Source organism: Haemorhous mexicanus, chromosome 29, assembly GCF_027477595.1.
Source record: "Haemorhous mexicanus isolate bHaeMex1 chromosome 29, bHaeMex1.pri, whole genome shotgun sequence".
NCBI classification, from domain to species: domain Eukaryota; kingdom Metazoa; phylum Chordata; class Aves; order Passeriformes; family Fringillidae; genus Haemorhous; species Haemorhous mexicanus.
In genome coordinates, this window is record NC_082369.1 from 355,665 (window position 1) to 373,884 (window position 18,220).

At 58.1% G+C, this 18,220-nt stretch overlaps 1 protein-coding gene across 11 annotated transcripts in view; it reads left to right on the plus strand.

Moving 5' to 3' along the window:
• Nucleotides 1-18,220, plus strand: part of LOC132339641 (fibrillin-2-like) — a 92,887-nt gene that overhangs the window by 41,162 nt on the left and 33,505 nt on the right. For 10 of the 11 annotated variants that reach the window (XR_009489697.1, XR_009489700.1, XR_009489703.1 and 7 more), the window contains exons 1-16: nt 3,272-3,410; nt 4,304-4,501; nt 5,397-5,540; nt 5,651-5,770; nt 6,376-6,501; nt 6,826-6,948; nt 8,111-8,386; nt 9,818-9,871; nt 11,071-11,196; nt 12,355-12,480; nt 13,627-13,746; nt 14,168-14,305; nt 14,548-14,598; nt 14,897-15,022; nt 15,874-16,101; nt 18,061-18,186. Coding sequence is in view for 2 of the 11 variants with exons in the window: in XM_059870005.1 (XP_059725988.1) it covers nt 3,335-3,410; nt 4,304-4,501; nt 5,397-5,540; nt 5,651-5,770; nt 6,376-6,501; nt 6,826-6,948; nt 8,111-8,386; nt 9,818-9,871; nt 11,071-11,196; nt 12,355-12,480; nt 13,627-13,746; nt 14,168-14,305; nt 14,548-14,598; nt 14,897-15,022; nt 15,874-16,101; nt 18,061-18,186 (2,158 nt within the window). In the remaining 9 variants the exon portion in view is untranslated. Of the gene's footprint in view, nt 1-3,257; nt 3,411-4,303; nt 4,502-5,396; nt 5,541-5,650; nt 5,771-6,375; nt 6,502-6,825; nt 6,949-8,110; nt 8,387-9,817; nt 9,872-11,070; nt 11,197-12,354; nt 12,481-13,626; nt 13,747-14,167; nt 14,306-14,547; nt 14,599-14,896; nt 15,023-15,873; nt 16,102-18,060; nt 18,187-18,220 lie in introns of those variants that run through there. The other variant, XM_059870006.1, reaches the window with a different exon arrangement.

Consider the following 18,220-nt stretch of genomic DNA (forward strand, 5'->3'; position numbering starts at 1 on the left):
CCTGCTGTTTCCCAGCCCTGCCATGAGCCCAGAGGGGTGTGACAGCTCTGGGATGAGTCATGGGGACATTCCCCACTTTCCTTGAAACCAAGAGCTTCGAGAAACGAAAATAAATAAAATTAGAAAGCCCAGATTTAAAAATAGTGCGGAGCTGATGGGGCTGCAGTGGACTGTGACTGCACCTGAGCTGGCTCGGGTGCTGCAGCCTGCCCTGAGCTCCTTTTTGGGGCAGGCTGGGTTTGTTCTGGCAGAACCCACAGCTCCTGCTGGGCTGGGGCTGCCCTGGCACCCCGACCTTGCCACTTCCAGGGGGGTTGTGTGCAGAGTTTGGGGTTCCAGGCTCCCATCCCATCAGATAAAGCCAGGGAGCAGTTGGGAAAGTGGGAATGGATAAATAATGGGGGCACTTTTAAAGCATCAGGAGAGGGGACACTGCCCCCCTGGAGGTGACTGTGAAGGTGTTTAGGGCACCAGCACTTGGTCCATTCCCCTCCCTTCTCAGCAAAGCAAACCCCTTTTTATGGCACTCGAGAATCTCAAAAGGAGAAGTTTGCACAGCAGCACCCAGAGCTGGAGCTGCCCCCAGTGCCAGGAGCTCTGTCAGGGCAGTAAAACCCACCAGGAGAAAACCCCAGAGGAGCCTCCTGGGACCATTCCAGCACCTGCTGGGCACACAGGCAGTCCCGGGAGAGCCTCCTCCATTCCTGCTCTGCAGGCAGCTCCAGGAGCTGCTCCAGCAGCTGGGGGGCTCTCTGGGCTTTCCTTGCTGCAAAGGTTCCTCTTCCCGAGCAGCTTCAAAGGATAATTCCCAAATGAAGAAAAAAAAACAGCCTTTCAGTGCATTCCCAGACGTGCACATGGTCTCCCTTCCCTTCCCTTCCCTTCCCTTCCCTTCCCTTCCCTTCCCTTCCCTTCCCTTCCCTTCCCTTCCCTTCCCTTCCCTTCCCTTCCCTTCCCTTCCCTTCCCTTCCCTTCCCTTCCCTTCCCTTCCCTTCCCTTCCCTTCCCTTCCCTTCCCTTCCCTTCCCTTCCCTTCCCTTCCCTTCCCTTCCCTTCCCTTCCCTTCCCTTCCCTTCCCTTCCCTTCCCTTCCCTTCCCTTCCCTTCCCTTCCCTTCCCTTCCCTTCCCTTCCCTTCCCTTCCCTTCCCTTCCCTTCCCTTCCCTTCCCTTCCCTTCCCTTCCCTTCCCTTCCCTTCCCTTCCCTTCCCTTCCCTTCCCTTCCCTTCCCTTCCCTTCCCTTCCCTTCCCTTCCCTTCCCTTCCCTTCCCTTCCCTTCCCTTCCCTTCCCTTCCCTTCCCTTCCCTTCCCTTCCCTTCCCTTCCCTTCCCTTCCCTTCCCTTCCCTTCCCTTCCCTTCCCTTCCCTTCCCTTCCCTTCCCTTCCCTTCCCTTCCCTTCCCTTCCCTTCCCTTCCCTTCCCTTCCCTTCCCTTCCCTTCCCTTCCCTTCCCTTCCCTTCCCTTCCCTTCCCTTCCCTTCCCTTCCCTTCCCTTCCCTTCCCTTCCCTTCCCTTCCCTTCCCTTCCCTTCCCTTCCCTTCCCTTCCCTTCCCTTCCCTTCCCTTCCCTTCCCTTCCCTTCCCTTCCCTTCCCTTCCCTTCCCTTCCCTTCCCTTCCCTTCCCTTCCCTCCCCTCCCCTCCCCTCCCCTCCCCTCCCCTCCCCTCCCCTCCCCTCCCCTCCCCTCCCCTCCCCTCCCCTCCCCTCCCCTCCCCTGGCCTTTTTTGAGCTCTTTTTTTATTTCCTGGGAGTGCAGCAGAGCTCTGGAGGGTTTGGCTTGTGCCTCTCCCCGGGCAGCAGCAGCAGCAGGTTCAGCACCTCCAGCTCTGGGTCTTGCTGAGCCTGGCCCAGCCCTGGGCTCAGACAGCCTGGGGAGGTTCCACTGAGGGCTTTGCCTGCCTGAAGAGCCCTTCTTCTGATCCACTCTGGTCCAAGCAAGAGGAAAAAGGAAACCTGAGGGCTCTGGAATCCTGGAATGGGTCGGGAGAGAGCTGAGAGCTCCTCCAGGACACCTCCCACCAGCCCAGTTTGGTGGGACTGGCTGTGCTGGACAATCTCTCCTGGCATCAGGACCCCCCCATGGGATGGGTGCAGGCCCTGCCAGACCCCCAGATCCAGCCTGGAATCATTCCTGTGCCCTGAGGAGGAGCAGGACCACCTCCCCCTCCTGCTCTGCCATCCTGGCTGGACCTGCTCACCCCCAGAGCCCCCTGGGCTCCGTCCCCACCTCTGAGCCCTCTCTAATCCCAGCTGGAATTTCCCCTCCCCTCTCTCCCGCAGCATTTTCTGCTTTTCTGAGGTTTTGTGCAAGCTGGTGCCCTGGGACCCACACACCCCCAGGGCTCCTCCTCCCCTTCCTGAGGATTAGGGGCTGATCCAGCTTTGCATTCAATCCCTGCTTGCAAATTCCCCTCTCCAGGCCTGACTTTGTGTCTTTTGGTGGGTGAGGTTTCCCGAAAGGAGCAATTCCCTCTGAACCCAGCTCTGAGCAGGGCTGGGGGCCGTGCCTGTGCTGGTTGGAGCTGGGGTCAGTGTCCCCTGCAGGTCCCCGAGCTGTGCTGGGAGCAGAATGCACCCCCGGGCCACAGATCAAACAGCCCCGGGCTGTTAATCCCAATTACACTCCCGGGAAGTGGCAGCCACAGCCCGGGAGACTTTCCCCCTCATTAACTGACTTGAGAAAAAGCAAGGTGGGAGACGAGGAGGGGAAGATTCCAGGTTTTCCTGGGGGGGTCGGTGCCAGGTGGATGGAGCCTGCTGGATGTGAGAGACCCTCAGTCCCCCGGGCCTTGGCCAGGAGCCACAAACCCCCCCAGGAGGGCCGGGGTTGGGGTCAGGGGGGCCAGACTGAGACAGGGGATGGCCGGGAGGAATTCCAATGGGAATGGGCCCTCAGGAGCTGCCTGAGAGGGCGGTGGTGGCACATTGTGACTGTGTGTCCTCTTCCTGTCCCTGTTCATGTCCTTCTCCCTGTCCTTTTCCCTTTCTTTCTCCCTCTCCCCATCCCTGTCCTTGTCCCCATCCCTGTCCCCGTTCCTGTCCTTCTCCCTGTCCTTCTCCCTTTTTTTCTTCCTGTCCCCATCCCCATCCCTGTCTCCATCCCTGTCCCTCTCCTCATCCCTGACTCTGTTCCTGTCCCTCTCCTTGTCCTCATCCCTGTCCCACTCTCTCTCCCTGTCCCTTTCCTCTCCCCGTGCTCTCCCCGGTGCTCTCCCCGGTGCTGTCCCCGCGCTGTCCCCACCCTGTCCCCGCGCTGTCCCCTCAGACCAGCGCCTGGGCACGTGTTTCTCGGCGCTGCTGGGCGGTCGCTGTGCCGGGGACGTTCCGGGCCAGGCCAGCAGGATGCAGTGCTGCTGCGACTCGGGGCGCTGCTGGGCCATCGGCCAGACCCCCGAGGTGTGCCCCGTGCGGGGCTCGGGTGAGTCACCCCAAAACCCGGCACCCCAAAACCAGCATCCAACCCCTGCACCCCCAAAACCCTGCACCCCCAAAACCAGCATCCAAACCCAGCACCCCCAAAACCAGCATCCAACCCCTGCACCCCCAAAACCCTGCACCCCCAAACCCAGCATCCAACCCCTGCACCCCCAAACCCTGCACCCCCAAACCCAGCACCAGGCAGGAGGGGATGAACCTTGGTGAGCTGAGCCTTGCTGAGCCCAGGGATGGAGCCACATCCCTGTGCATCCCTTCCTTCAGCTCTGAGCAGGGCAGAGCTTCCCTGTGCCCTTCCCTGCCTGGAGGGACCCCTCGGTGCCAGGTGTCCCAAAAACCCTCTACCATGGGGTGAGGGGTGTCCAATCCCTCCTGGTCCCTCTGCCCCATTCCCATCATTTCCCATCCCCATTCCCACCGTGGGATCAGGGGTGTCCAATCCCTCCTCATCCCTCTGCCCCATTCCCATCATTTCCCATCCCCATTCCCACCGTGGGATCAGGGGTGTCCAATCCCTCCTGGTCCCTCTGCCCCATTCCCATCATTTCCCATTCCCCACCGTGGGATCAGGGGTGTCCAATCCCTCCTGATCCCTCTGCCCCATTCCCATCATTTCCCATCCCCACTGTGGGATCAGGGATGTTCAATCCCTCCTGGTCCCTCTGCCCCATTCCCATCATTTCCCATTCCCACCGTGGGATCAGGGGTGTCCAATCCCTCCTGGTCCCTCTGCCCCATTCCCATCATTTCCCATCCCCATTCCCACCGTGGGATCAGGGGTGTCCAATCCCTCCTGGTCCCTCTGCCCCATTCCCATCATTTCCCATTCCCATCCTTTGCCCCAGGCACTGCTGCCCAAGCCCTCTCTTGTTTCAGACGAGTACCGCCGGCTCTGCATCGAGGGACTCCCGGTCATGCCAGGCTTTCCCGGGAACTTCCCAGGAATTCCCGCATTCGGGCCCAACGGGGTCGGGCCGGGACTCAACGGGCCCGGGGGTATCGGCCCCAACGGGGCCAACGGGCAGGGCGGGATCCCGGGGCTGCCCGGGATGGGCCCGGGGAGCTCCAGCATCGGTAATTCCCGCCTTTGTCCCGCCTTTGTCCCGCCTTTGTCCCGCCTTTGTCCCGGCTGCCCAGCCCCAGGGCGGCTTCCCCAGGGCTGGAATGCCCTCCCAGCCTGGCACACCGCACGGGTTGTCCTGGCTGGGGGAGAGCTGGGATGTGGCGCTGATGCCGAGCCCAGCGAGGCTGGGTCTGGTCTGGAATGGCTCCCTGGTTCCCAAACAGGTTCCCAAAAGCTCCAACAGGAATGGAGCTTTCCCATAGAATCACAAAATGATGAGGTTGGAAGATCATCAAGTCCAACCTGTGCCCTCACACCTCAGCCAGACTATGGCACCAAGTGCCCATCACCACCTCAGTCTCGTCCTGCCCACCTTGCACCCCTCTGACACCTCCACAGAGCTCCTGGGACATCCCAGGGCTCCCCAGCCCTCCCTGTGTCCATCCCCCAGGAACTGCCACCCGGGGACATCCCAGGGCTCCCCAGCCCTGCCTGTGTCCCCCAGGAACTGCCACCCCATCCTGGGACATCCCAGGGCTCCCCAGCCCTCCCTGTGTCCCCCAGGAACTGCCACTCCATCCTGGGACATCCCAGGGCTCCCCAACCCTCCCTTTGTCCATCCCCCAGGAACTGCTACCCCAGCCGGGGACATCCCAGGGCTCCCCAACCCTCCCTGTGTCCATCCCCCAGGAACTGCCACCCCATCCTGGGACATCCCAGGGCTCCCCAGCCCTCCTGTGTCCCCCAGGAACTGCCACCCGGGGACATCCCAGGGCTCCCCAGCCCTCCCTGTGTCCATCCCCCAGGAACTGCCACCCCATCCCGAGTCCTGGGGACATCCCAGGGCTCCCCAAGCCCTCCCAGTGCTTTGCCCAAGGGCTCCCCGAGCCTCTGTGTGCCCCCCAGGAACAGCCACGCTGAACCAGACCATCGACATCTGCAAACACTTCACCAACCTGTGCCTGAACGGGCGCTGCATCCCCACCCCGTCCAGCTACCGCTGCGAGTGCAACATGGGCTACAAGCAGGACGTCCGTGGGGAGTGCATCGGTGAGAGGGGCTGCTCCCAAAGCTGCCAGGGCTCCTCCAGGCTGCTCCTGCTGCTCCTGGGCTCTGCTGTGCCTCGGGGTCCCTCACTGCTGGGGTTTTCCCCCTCGCAGATGTGGACGAGTGCTCGAGCAGCCCCTGCGTCCACGGCGACTGCGTCAACACCCCGGGCTCCTACCACTGCAAGTGCCACGAGGGCTTCCAGAGCACCCCCACCAAGCAGGCCTGCATTGGTAAGGGCTGTCCCCCCTTTTTGGGGGGTGGCAGAGGGCTCAGCAGAGCCCCTGGCACCAGAAAAGGGTGGTGGGGTGAAATGCAGTGAGGGGTCCCCAGCAGGGATGGGATGTCTCCAGGAAAAGTTTTCTATGCCTTGGCTTTCCTTAAAATTTTCTGCTGGCAGCCAAGGGACCTGCAGAGTCCTCCCCGAGAACAGAATTCTGTTGGGAGAACTTCATCTGACAAAAGGGGGGGTTCTGGGCCGTGCTGGTGTGGATGCAGGGTTTCCAGCAAGGCTGTTCTGCCAAGAGGCTGCTGCAGGTGAGGGACTGCCAAAAAGGAGGGGTGGGAAGGGACTGTTCCACCATGGGAACAACGAGCAAAGGCAGATTCCCATGGCAGTGCCCAAGCTTTGAAACTTTCATTTTCTCCCCTCCTGACAAAGTGGCTTCCAAAGGCTCCCACTGCCTGGAAAGGTGAAAGGGTTCAGATTTCCCAAGTGGGATTTTTGAGGAAGAATTCCCGTGTCTGAGGGCACCTGCCTGAGTTCCTCACAGGGGAATATTGAGCTGGGGCTGCTCCTTTCTCTCCCTGCTGCCACTTTCTGGTGCTTTCCCTGCAGACATTGACGAGTGCATCATGAACGGGGTGATGTGCAGGAACGGGCGCTGCGTCAACACCGACGGCAGCTTCCAGTGCATCTGCAACGCCGGCTTTGAGATCACCCCCGACGGCAAGAACTGCGTGGGTGAGGCTCCCGCGGCCTCCAGCAGCTCAGGGCTGGGCTGGGACCACCTCCTCCCTGGGCTATCCCCCTAGGAGAGGGCTGGGGAGGTGTTTCCGTGAGGGTGTTGTGCTCCTGTGGGGTTTGGGGTGCAGGGATCAGTAGGGCTGGGGCTGGAGCTCTGACCAGGAGAGGTGACCCTGGGCTTGCAGCTGATGTTCTTGGAGGTTCCCCCTCCCTCTCTGCTTTGAGACTCTGCACCCACAGTTTGGCCATGGGATGGGGCACAGGGGGGGTTGGGACGTGGAGGGTCTTGCTGCAGCTGCGGGGTGCTGTCTGTGTCCCCAGACCACGACGAGTGTGCCACCACCAACATGTGCCTCAACGGGATGTGCATCAACGAGGACGGGAGCTTCAAGTGCATCTGCAAACCCGGCTTTGTCCTGGCTCCCAACGGGCGCTACTGCGTGGGTGAGTGAGCCCCAGCTGGGCTCCTCCCAGCCCCAGCCCCTGCCCACATTCCTGGGCTCCTCTGAGCTCCTCAGGCCAAGGGGAGCTGAGAAATCCAAGGGTGTGGGCAGGCAGCTCCTGCTGTGCCCCCACAAGTTGTCCCTTTGTGGGAGAATGGGAAAAAGGGGAAAGGTTCTCATGTCCTGCGCCCCTGTCTGTGTGTCCTAACCCCTGGCCGTGTGTCCTGATGCCCTGGCCATGTGTCCTGAGCCTCTTGGTGTGTGACCTGACCATTGTCCTGTCCTCCTGAGCCTCTCTCTGCATGTCCTGAGCCCCTATCTGTGTGTTCTGCCCCTGTTCACGTGTGCCAACCCTCCCTCCCTGTGTCCCATCTCTCTCTCTCTGTGTCCCAACCCTCTCTCCTCATGTCCCAGCCCTCTCTCCATGTGTCCCAGCCCTCTCTCCATGTGTCCCAATTCTCTCTCCATGCGTCCCAATTCTCTCTCCATGTCTCCCAGCCCTCTGCTCATAACCCACCCCTCTCTCCGTGTCCCCCACCCCTCTCTCTGTGTCCCCCACCCCTCTCTCTGTGTCCCCCACCCCTCTCTCCTCATGTTCCACCCCTCCCTCCGTGTCCCCCACCCCTCCCTCCGTGTCCCCCACCCCTCTCTCCTCATGTTCCACCCCTCTCTCCGTGTCCCCCACCCCTCTCTCCTCATGTTCCACCCCTCCCTCCGTGTCCCCCACCCCTCCCTCCGTGTCCCCCACCCCTCTCTCTGTGTCCCCCACCCCTCTCTCCGTGTCCCCCACCCCTCTCTCCTCATGTTCCACCCCTCTCTCCGTGTCCCCCACCCCTCTCCCCCTGTCCCCCACCCCTCTCTCCGTGTCCCCCACCCCTCCCTCCGTGTCCCCCACCCCTCTCTCCTCATGTTCCACCCCTCTCTCCGTGTCCCCCACCCCTCTCTCCTCATGTTCCACCCCTCCCTCCGTGTCCCCCACCCCTCTCTCCGTGTCCCCCACCCCTCTCCCCCTGTCCCCCACCCCTCTCTCCGTGTCCCCCACCCCTCTCCCCCTGTCCCCCACCCCTCTCTCCGTGTCCCCCACCCCTCTCCCCCTGTCCCCCACCCCTCTCTCCGTGTCCCTCCCCCCGAGCTCACCCCTCTCCCATCCCTGCCCCGCGCAGACATCGACGAGTGCGAGACGCCGGGGATCTGCATGAACGGCTGGTGCATCAACACCGAGGGCTCCTTCCGCTGCGAGTGCCTGGGGGGCCTGGCCATCGGCGTGGACGGCCGCGTCTGCGTGGACACCCACATGCGCAGCACCTGCTACGGGGGCATCAAGAAGGGCACCTGCGCCCGCCCCTTCCCCGGCGCCGTCACCAAGTCCGAGTGCTGCTGCGCCAACCCCGACCACGGCTTCGGGGAGCCCTGCCAGCCCTGCCCGGCCAAGAACTCGGGTGAGGCCACGCCTGGCTGGGCCGTGTCGTTGGTTGGGACGTAGTCCAGAACCCATATCCACAATCCATATCCACAGTCCATATCCAGAATCTAGATCCATAATCCGTAAATCATATCCATATCCAGAATCCATATCCACAGTTCATATCCATATCCATAATCCATAATCCATATCCAGAATCCATATCCACAGTCCATATCCAGAATCTAGATCCATAATCCGTACATCATATCCATATCCAGAATCCATATCCACAGTTCATATCCATATCCATAATCCGTAATCCATATCCAGAATCCATATCCCTATTCTATATCCACAATCCATATCCATATCCATAACCCATATCCATAATCCATAATCCATATCCGTAATCCATATCCACAATTCATATCCATATCTATAATCTGTAATCCATATCCACAATCCATATCCATATCCATAACCCATATCCATAATCCATAATCCATATCCACAATCAATATCCATATCCATAATCCATAACCCATATCCATAACCCATATCCATAACCCATAATCCATGTCTGTAATCCATATCCACAATCCATATCCATATCCAGAATCCATAACCCATATCCATAACCCATATCCATAATCCATATCCAGAATCCATAATCCATATCTGTAATCCATATCCATAATCCATATCCATATCCAGAATCCATAATCCATATCTGTAATCCATATCCACAATCCAAATCCATATCCATAATCCATATCCGTAATTTATGGGTAAATTACAAACGGGGTGGGGCTGCTCAGGAGCACACTTTGAGTTGGTTTGTTTTTTAGTGTTAGTTTTATTACGGGGTGTCCTGGTTCAGGGCAAATTTGGGAGGAAACCTCCAAAGGGGGCCCCTCCAGAAAGCCAACCCCCACAGCCCCTCCCCGCAGTGGGTTTGGGAAAGGTTCCTCAGAGAGGAGTGGAAGGAACCAGCGGCTCTGAGGTCTGCATTTTGCAGCTTTCCCAAAACCCTCTGATTTTATGGATTCCCACACGCCAGGGGTGCTCAGGGCATGGTTTGGGCAGCTTGGAGAGCTGCGGGAATGGGGAAAGGGGCACCAGGCAGCCAAAAAATGGAGAATGGGTGCCCAAATCTGGGTCTGGGGTGTTGGAAGTGGGAGTATCGGCATGAAAATGTACAAGGTCACAGCAGCAGGGCTGGGAGAGCTCAGGGGGAGCTTGGGCAGTGCTCCCAGGCACAGGTGGGATTGCAGGGGTGTCTGGGCAGGGCCGGGGGTCGGGCTGGATGATCCAGGGGGTCCCTCCCAGCTCGGCTCGTTCTGTGATTGTGCTGTATGAGCGAACCCAGAATTAACCCCTCGGTGGGCTGAGGCACTCAGCTCAGTGATCCTCCCTGTGGGGAGGGTCCTGCCACGCTGACAGCTCTGCTGTGCTCTGTCCCCAGCGGAATTCCAGGCTCTCTGCAGCAGCGGCATCGGGATCACGGCTGACGGCAGAGGTGGGTGCAGGGCTCCAGAGGGATGTGCAGGATTCCTCAGGGGCCTGCAGGATTCCTCAGGGGCCTGCAGGATTCCTCAGGCACATCCCACAGCACCCTCAGCTGCTTTTCCTGGAGCAGGGATGGATCTGTGGGAGCTGTGCCAGGAGAGGCTGGGCTCCCATCCCTGCTGTGATGGGAATGAGCAGTGGGACCCTCCTGGTTGTTTGCCTCCTCTGCTCTCCAGCTCCTCCTTGGGGTGTCCCAGGCAGAGGGAGGTGACACACTGTGCTGCCAAGGGGCTGCTTTCAGTTCCAAGAGGCTCCAGTGCCAGCCCTGGGCAGTGCTTGGATCAGCAGGGAGAGCTCAGAGCAGCCAGGCAGCCACGGGTCTGCCAAGCCTTCCAGAGGGAAGGAGCCAGAGGCAGAGCCCCGGTGGCTCCTTGGGCTCCCATCCAGAGCTCCTTGGCCTGGCCTGAGGCAGTCCCATGGGAAGGATGAGACTCTTTCTAGCAAGGCCATGCTCTGGTCATTCCATCCTGCCTGGAGCCAGGGCTGCACTCAGAGCTCTCCAGACTGGGTTTCCCTGGATGGAAGTGAGCTCCAAGAGCGTGGGGACAAAGGCCAGCAGTGCCTGGGCAGCCGTGGCCATCTGGCACTGCAGGGACCCTGTGGTGCCAGCACAGACTGCCTGGGCTGGGCGAGGCTGGGGCTTGCCAGGGGGAAATCTCTGCCCTGGCACCGGGGGTTGGCTCCAGAAGAGCAGAGGAAGGGATGCTGCTGCAGGGAAGGGACGGTGCCCACCTGGCTGCCACCCTTCCGGGTCACTCGCTGCTGAACCCAGGGATAATTCAAGGGCCTGAGCTCAGAACTGGGATGAAGAAGACGCTGGGATGTCACACAGGGACCTGCGAGCCCTTGACATAAAACTGGGCTTGTCCCAGCCCCTTGTCCAGCTCTCTCCTCCTGAGCTCAGAGCCCCAGGCTGGCTCAGGACAGGGAGAAGCTGTGGCTGCCCCATCCTTGGGCTGTCCAAGGCCAGGCTGGACAGGGCCTGGAGCAGCCTGGAGTGGTGGGCGTGGAACCAGATGGGCTTTAAGGTCCCTCCCATGCCAAACTGTTCCGGGACTCCACGATTCCTACAGCGAAGAGCCAGGGGGTGGAATGTTTCTGTCTTTGCATTCACTGGGCTCCACCTCGCGTGCCTCTTTTGCCTGCCAGACATCAACGAGTGTGCCCTGAACCCCGACATCTGCCCCAACGGGATGTGTGAGAACCTGCGGGGCAGCTACCGCTGCATCTGCAACCTGGGCTACGAGTCCGACCCCACGGGCAAGAACTGCGTGGGTGAGTCAGGGCTGGCCCTCGTGGGGGGCACGGGCTGCCAGGGGCTGCTGCAGCACCTGGTCCCCTCCAGCACCATCCACATTCCCCCCAGCAGCTGGACTGGGGGGAGAATGGGAAGGGTGGAAGCTGGAGAGCTCATGGGTTGGGATAAGGACGGTTCAGTGGGGGAAGGAAAACAAGGAATTTGTTCCCTGCTCCCGTGGGCCGGTGTTCAGCACCTCCAGGAGAGCAGGGGCAGCTCTGGGTTCTGCTCTGGGAGCAGGGACAGGACCCAGGGGATGGCTGGAGCTGTGCCAGGGGGGTGGGATGGAGAGCAGGGAAAGATTCAGGGGGTTTGGGATGGAGATCAGGAAAAGGTTCTGGGATTTGGGATGGATAGCAGGGAAATGTTCAGGGGTTTGGGATGGAGAGCAGGGAAAGGTTCTGGGGGTTTGGGGTGGAGATCAGGAAAAGGTTCTGGGATTTGGGATGGATAGCAGGGAAATGTTCAGGGGTTTGGGATGGAGAGCAGGGAAAGGTTCTGGGGTAGAGATCAAGGAAAGGTTCAGGGGGTTGGGATGGAGATCAGGGAAAGGTTCTGGGATGGAGAGCAGGGAAAGGTTCTGGGATTTGGGATGGATAGCAGGGAAATGTTCAGGGGTTTGGGATGGAGAGCAGGGAAAGGTTCTGGGATGGAGAGCAGGGAAAGGTTCTGGGATTTGGGATGGAGATCAGGGAAAGGTTCAGGGATTTGGGATGGAGATCAGGGAAAGGTTCAGAGGTTTGGGATGAATCCCAGGAAAGGTTCAGAGGTTTGGGATGAATCCCAGGAAAGGTTCAGGTGTTTGGGATGAATCCCAGGAAAGGTTCTGGGATTTGGGATAGAGATCAGGGAAAGGTTCTGGGATTTGAGATGGAGGTCAAGGAAATGTTCAGGGGTTTGGGATGGAGAGCAGGGAAATGTTCTTCCGCCTGAGGGTGGTGGGCACTGAATTCCCCCAGGGAAGGGTCCCAGCCCCAGCCCTGCCAGGGCTCCAGGAGCCCTTGGGACAGGCTGGGATTGTCGGGGTGCCTGTGCAGGGCCGGGGGCTGGATCAGATCCCCTGGGTCCCTCCTGTGACTGTGGGGGGGAAATTACCCCAGCCCAAAGCAGCTCACTGGTGCCACGTGTGTCCCCAGATGTGGACGAGTGCAGTGTCAACAGGCTGCTGTGTGACAACGGGCTGTGCAGGAACACCCCTGGCAGCTACACCTGCACCTGCCCCAAGGGCTTCGTGTTCCGCACCGAGACCGACACCTGCGAAGGTACCGGGGCCGGGCAGCCCCAGCAGCTGCAAACACCACGGCCTGAGCTCCTGCCTGGAGCTGCAAACCCCTGCTCCCTCCCCTCTGCGCTGCTCTGGGCTGCAGCAGCTGCACCTTTGGGGTTCAGGGGGTTTTACCTCATTCTTTGGGTTTTTCCCCCTGGTTTTTAGCGGTATTTCAAAGCAGAATGGACACCTGACCCCCAAACATCTGAGCCTGGAAACCAGAGCAATTTCCTCCAAGGCCACAAAATTTGAGCTTGAGGCCTGACCAAAATTGCAGGGTTTGGGGAATTTGATGGAAAGGCTGTGATTTGGAGGAGGAGGAATGGTTTCCTGTGCGCCGAGGCCTCAAATATTTGAGAACTGGCACTTTGCACACAAGTGCTCCAACCACCCTCAATCCGAATAATTTTTTTAAATCTTGTATTTTTTTTTAATATTGTTATTAGGGCTCTCTGTATTACATGTTTATACCTATAATTTATATATTTATATGGAATTTATATATAATTTAGAATTTATTATTCATTCTGCATCATATAATGTATATAATATATACTATATACTACATACTGTATAATATATAATATAGTATATAATATATAGTATATAATATATATTATATGTAATATAGAATATGTAATATATAATATAATACATAATAATAATGTAACATATAATATATTATATTTACCATATGATAAATAGATAAAATAATATATATTATGTTATATCTATCACATAATATGCATAGGATAGCATATATTTTATATATATTTATTATGTACTATATAAATTAGTACATTAAATAATATTTTGTTTTATTTCTATTTTTTGGTTTTCTATTTTACATTTATTTTATGTAATTTCTATATGACATACTTTATATATAAGATATAATATTATATAATATTATATAATATATAATATATCTTATATATAATATGTCTTTATATATAATATATCTTAACACATTTTGAATTTTATTTTTCTATTTAATACAATGTAAAAGCCAATTTAAACCCCCCTTTCTTCGCTCTCTGTGCTCTCACCTCCTCCAGTTTGTGTCCCCCCACGGCCGTGTCCCCATCACTGCCCCCAGTGACCTCTGTCCCCTTGTCCCCTCGTCCCTTTGTCCCCGCAGACATCAACGAGTGCACGTCCAACCCGTGTGTGAACGGGCTGTGCCGGAACAACGCCGGCTCCTTCGCCTGCGAGTGCTCCCCGGGCAGCAAACTGGACCCCAGTGGCACCATCTGTGTGGGTGAGCAGGGCCAGCTCCTGCCAGCCTGGGTGGCACTGCCAGCGTCACCCTGCGCCGTCACCCGGCCTGGCACCGGGACAGGAATGCCACGGGGCAGGGATGGATGGGGTGCTGGGGGGGAATTCCTGGCTGGGAGGGTGCTGGAGGCCTGGGATGGAATTCCCAGAGCAGCTGTGGGTGCCCCTGGGTCCCTGGCAGGAGCACCGTGGGACCAGGGAAGGTGTCCCCATGGCAGGGGTGGCACTGGAAGGCTTTTAGAGCTCTGGGGACCAGCCTGGTTTGTGGGAACAGCCACATCCTAAGGGATCAGCGACTCCCAGGAGCAGTGGGGAGGGACAGCTCTTCCTGGCTGCCCCTCAGGGCTCCCACGCCCTGGCTGGGGGCGCGGGGCAGCCCCTGAGCCCCCGGTGTGTCCCTGCAGACAGCATGAAGGGCACCTGCTGGCTCAACATCCAGGACGGGCGCTGCGAGGTCAACATCAACGGGGCCACGCTGAAATCCGAGTGCTGTGCCACCCTGGGGGCAGCCTGGGGCAGCCCCTGCGAGCGCTGCGAGATCGGTGAGGCTCTGCCAGGCTCGGGCATTCCCGAGGAAATGCTGGAGTGGGGATGGACAGGGAGAAGTGCCCAGAGGTGCTCGGGCACTGCCAGCGCTCTCAGGGACACGGTGGGGTTGCTGGGGTGCTGTGGAGGGTCAGCAGGGGGGCTGGGTGATCCCGTGGGTCCCTCCCAGCTCCGGGTGTTCCGTGGTTCTGTGGGAAAGCTGGAAGGGTTTCCTTGCTGACTTCCCTGTCCCTTGCAGACACCGCCTGTCCCCGGGGCTACGCCCGCATGAAGGGGGTCACCTGTGAAGGTAAGGTGCTGCAGGAAGGAATAACTGCTTTTCTTGGGAATGTGATTGCTCTTCTCCTGCCTCTCTGAGTCCTGGGGGGGATCTCCACTCTCTGGCCCTTTGTCTGTCTGTGTGTCCGTGTCTGTGTGTCCGTGCCCAGATCCTGGCTGTGTTTCTGCCTGGTTTTCATGGCTAAGTTGCAGCTTGGAGCGCGGTGGGCAGCTCTGGGCTCCTCCCAGCTCCTCCAGGAGCCCCTTGAGGCCCCCCTGGCCGTGTCCCTGTGCCGTCCCTCAGCACCCCTCCCCGTCCCACCCCACAGATGTGAACGAGTGCGAGGTGTTCCCGGGCGTGTGCCCCAACGGGCGCTGCGTGAACTCGGCCGGCTCCTTCCGCTGCGAGTGCCCCGAGGGGCTGACCCTGGATGGCACTGCCAGGACCTGTGTGGGTAAGGACCCCCCCTCTACCCCCATCCTGCCCTCCCACGCGCTCCCTCCCTGCCAGGAATTCTTGGGAATTCAGCCACACCTGAAAGACCCAAAAAACCTCCCAGCTGAAGCAGAGTTTCAGCTTTTATAGTTGCTTTTATAGTTTTTGAAGATAGTTAGATTTACTTAGCAGACACATTCACTGCCCATTGGTCATAAGGAAGAAACAAAGCTCTCCATGGGTGAACGAGGGTCCACGCACTCTGTGAGCCAGCTGGAGTCCAAATCTTTTAACTTTCTCTCTTCCGTGGGGACAGCCCTGGTGTGGTGGTGTTCACAGGGGTCTCAGAACGAGGGGAGAGATGAGAATCTTGACTCCATGTTTCAGGAGGTTGATTTATTATTTTATGATATGTGTTATAGTAAAAGAAAATGATACATTAAAACTACACCAAAGAAAGAGAAAAGATTTCATTGGAGAGCTAGCAAAGAAGAGAAAAAAATGAGAATAAAATCTTGTGACTGACTAGAGAGTCTGAGACAGCGGGACTGTGATTGGCCATTAATTACAACCAACCAATTGAGGCCAATCAAAGATGCACCTGTGGCATTCCACAGCAGCAGATAATTATTGTTTACATTTCCTTTCTGAGGCCTCTCAAGAGAAAAATCCTGTCAAAAAGATTTTTCATAAAATATCACAGTGACAGCCTTGATGTCTTCCTTGAGAGGGATTTGAGGCTCTCCTTACCTTCAGGAAGCCTTGGCTGGCTCACAAGAACAGCACAAAACGCCTTTCCTACGGGAATGCTAGGAAAAACGTGAGGGCTCAGGGCGGGGCCGCCAACCCGCGTGCGTGCTGTGTCCGCAGACGTGCGGGTGGAGCAGTGCTACATGCGCTGGGACGAGGACGAGTGCACGGAGCCGCTGCCCGGCAAGTTCCGCATGGACATGTGCTGCTGCTCCGTGGGCTCGGCCTGGGGCTCCGACTGCGAGGAGTGTCCCCGCGCCGGCTCCGCCGAGTTCAAGGCGCTGTGTCCCCGCGGGCCCGGCTTCGCCAACCGCGGCGACGTGCTCTCGGGACGGCCCTTCTACAAAGGTGAGTGCTGGAGGCACCGCTGCTGCAGAGGGGACTGGGCTTGGCTGGCCTGGTGCTGAACCAAACAGGGGCACCGTGGTGTTTCACCTGAGAGACACTTTGGGCCATGGCTGGGTGGTGTTCCACCTGAGAGACACTTTGGGCCGTGGGTGTGTGGTGTTTCACCTGAGAGACACTTTGGGCCGTGGCTGTGTGGTGTTTGACCCACAGACACTTTGGGCCGTGGCTGTGTGGTGTTTGACCCACAGACACTTTTGGCCATGGCTGTGTGGTGTTTGACCCACAGACACTTTGGGCCATGGCTGTGTGCTGTTTCACCCACAGACACTTTGGGCCATGGGTGTGTGGTGTTTCACCCCACAGACACTTTGGGCCAGCTGGCTGTGTGGTGTTTCATCCCTGAGACACTTTGGGCCATGGCTGTGTGGTGTTTCACCCCACAGACACTTTTGGCCATGGCTGGGTGGTGTTTGACCCACAGACACTTTGGGCCATGGCTGTGTGGTGTTTGACCCACAGACACTTTGGGCCATGGTTGGGTGGTGTTTGACCCACAGACACTTTGGGCCATGGCTGTGTGGTGTTTCACCCCACAGACCCTTTTGGCCATGGCTGTGTGGTGTTTGACCCACAGACACTTTTGGCCATGGCTGGGTGGTGTTTGACCCACAGACACTTTTGGCCATGGCTGTGTGGTGTTTGACCCACAGACACTTTTGGCCATGGCTGGGTGGTGTTTCACCCCACAGACACTTTGGGCCATGGGTGTGTGGTGTTTCACCCCACAGACACTTTGGGCCATGGGTGGATGGTGTTTCACCCCACAGACACTTTGGGCCATGGGTGTGTGGTGTTTCACCCCACAGACACTTTGGGCCATGGGTGGATGGTGTTTCACCCCACAGACACTTTTGGCCATGGATGTGTGTGGTGTTTCACCCCACAGACACTTTTGGCCATGGCTGTGTGGTGTTTCACCCCAGGGACACTTTGGGCCATGGCTGTGTGGTGTTTCACCCCTCAGACACTTTTGGCCATGGCTGTGTGGTGTTTCACCCCAGGGACACTTTTGGCCATGGCTGTGTGGTGTTTCACCCCAGGGACACTTTTGGCCATGGCTGTGTGGTGTTTCACCCCACAGACACTTTGGGCCATGGCTGGGTGGTGTTTCACCCCAGGGACACTTTTGGCCATGGCTGTGTGGTGTTTCACCCCAGGGACACTTTTGGCCATGGCTGTGTGGTGTTTCACCCCACAGACACTTTGGGCCATGGCTGTGTGGTGTTTGACCCACAGACACTTTTGGCCATGGCTGTGTGGTGTTTCACCCCAGGGACACTTTGGGCTGGCTGGGGGCTCCAGCTGGGCACGTGGGGACAAGTCCAGGCGTGCAGGAGCTCTGGTGGCTGTGGCATGGAGCCTCCTCCTGTGGAGGGGCTGCTCCTCAGGTTTCCCTCTGCTGGAGAAGCTTTAAGGTGATGGTGAAGGAAAGGAGTTGGTTCTGGTGGAAGGTTTTCCAGAGCTTTGTTCTGGCTCAACAGCTCCAGCACAACTCCTGACCTGTGTGGGTGCTGCTCCTTTTAACCCCAGGGAGAGGGGAGGGAAGGGGTAGGGAGCCACCAGCCAGGTACAGGAGGGGAGGTCTCAAGGGACAAAGGACACCTGGATGGCCCAATGTCCCTGCAGGGGTGGAGGGCATCCTTTGAATCTGCCAATCACTCGATGCCCTTCTGGAATTCCAGGATTGACAGTGATCAGCAGGGGTCAGGGAGGGGAGGGGAGAGGTGAGTGACACACCTGGGAGGGAATCTTCAGGGGAGGGACCCAGGTTCTGAGGTAAACCCTGAAACCACACTCCAGCAGGTGAGGAAGGGTAGTCAGGGTTGGTGCTTGAGCTGAGGGCGTTCTCAGGGGGCTGATGGAGAGCCCCCCTGGCTGGATGTCTCCGATGCCCCCCAGATGTGAACGAGTGTAAGGTGTTCTCGGGGCTCTGCACCCACGGCACCTGCAGGAACACCATCGGCAGCTTCAGGTGCATCTGCGGCAACGGCTTCGCTCTGGATGCTGAGGAGAGGAACTGCACAGGTGAGGGACCCCCCAGGCTGCTGTTGCTGCTGTT